The sequence below is a fragment of the Penaeus monodon genome, chromosome 33 (assembly GCF_015228065.2).
Source record: "Penaeus monodon isolate SGIC_2016 chromosome 33, NSTDA_Pmon_1, whole genome shotgun sequence".
In the NCBI taxonomy this organism is placed as follows: domain Eukaryota; kingdom Metazoa; phylum Arthropoda; class Malacostraca; order Decapoda; family Penaeidae; genus Penaeus; species Penaeus monodon.
The window spans coordinates 16,825,733-16,826,762 of record NC_051418.1 but is presented as its reverse complement, the minus strand read 5'-3'; the positions used below and the strand labels follow the sequence as shown (position 1 = coordinate 16,826,762).

At 38.7% G+C, this 1,030-nt stretch overlaps 1 protein-coding gene across 2 annotated transcripts in view; it reads right to left on the bottom strand.

Annotated features, from left to right (window-relative positions):
• Positions 1–850, bottom strand: part of LOC119594099 (beclin 1-associated autophagy-related key regulator-like) — a gene marked incomplete in the record, with an annotated part of 38,408 nt that extends 37,558 nt beyond the window's left edge. The window contains 1 exon segment of one of the 2 annotated variants that reach the window (XM_037943154.1): positions 623–850. In XM_037943154.1, coding sequence (XP_037799082.1) covers positions 623–819 — 197 coding nt within the window. 2 annotated transcript variants of the gene reach the window in all.
• Positions 851–1,030: the final 180 nt, after the last annotated feature.

The window sequence follows — 1,030 nt, the reverse complement described above, 5'->3', positions numbered from 1 at the left end:
TGCCTGCAGTAATATAAATACAATACAGAAAACATTCAGCAGAAACAGGATAAGTTCAAAGTCCCTTATCAAATATATATAAAAAATGACTCTAGTCCTTACATGGTCCCCATGCCTGCTTGGTAATCTGACCAAAGAATAACAAACCAACACTTATATTCTGCTAATCTGCAATTTATGCACCACCACAGCAGTTTATTGGAGCCAGTTCATGCCCTGTCTTCAAAATATGTGTGGTAATTTAGTGGTCTCTACACTAGAGGTCATTGCAGGAGAAAGTCCCAGGTAAAGGCATGAACAGGTTAAAAAAAATATCTCAACTTCTGTAGGTAATAGGGACATTTCGTGAGTTTTAACTGGGTATAACCTTCTCTAAGTCCCCATGATTTTTGTTTTACATTTTACCAAAACTTGAGATTGCAAAATCATGCAGTCATTTGAAAGAACCCTTGGACAAATACTCATAATATGAAAACTGATTTTCAGTATACAGGACAAATCTAATGAACATGAATAAAATGAAAAGCTGACACCAAACCCGCTAGTCAGACCTCCTGTTACAGGAGGATTTGAGAGTAATAATCGAAATTCATTAGGAACTCATAAAACGTAATGAACCTACCTTTCTGGCAGCTTCATTCGCGAGTGATAAAAGTTCCCATTCCTCACACATTCCTTACAGTAGAATGCCTCTGTTTTCTGATTACATAATGGACACCGCTCCACCTTCGTGTTGTCTCGGGCACCGTATCCCTCCACATTAGATGCCACTTGAAATAGGGGAGGCGTAAGATCATCTGAGGAAGTTAACGACGACATAGCTCAAGGAAGTGAACACTCGACCAGCTGAGTGATGTAAACAAAGAAAAGACAGAAGCGCAGCGATTCCCTCCGCGCGCATGTTTTGTTTTCTTGTTCATTTCTAGTTTTATAGACGTGGGAAGAATATTATTTTCCTACATATCAACTTCACATGCACTGATATAATATACCAACGTCATGCCAACTGTAGTCTATATGCATATCAGTT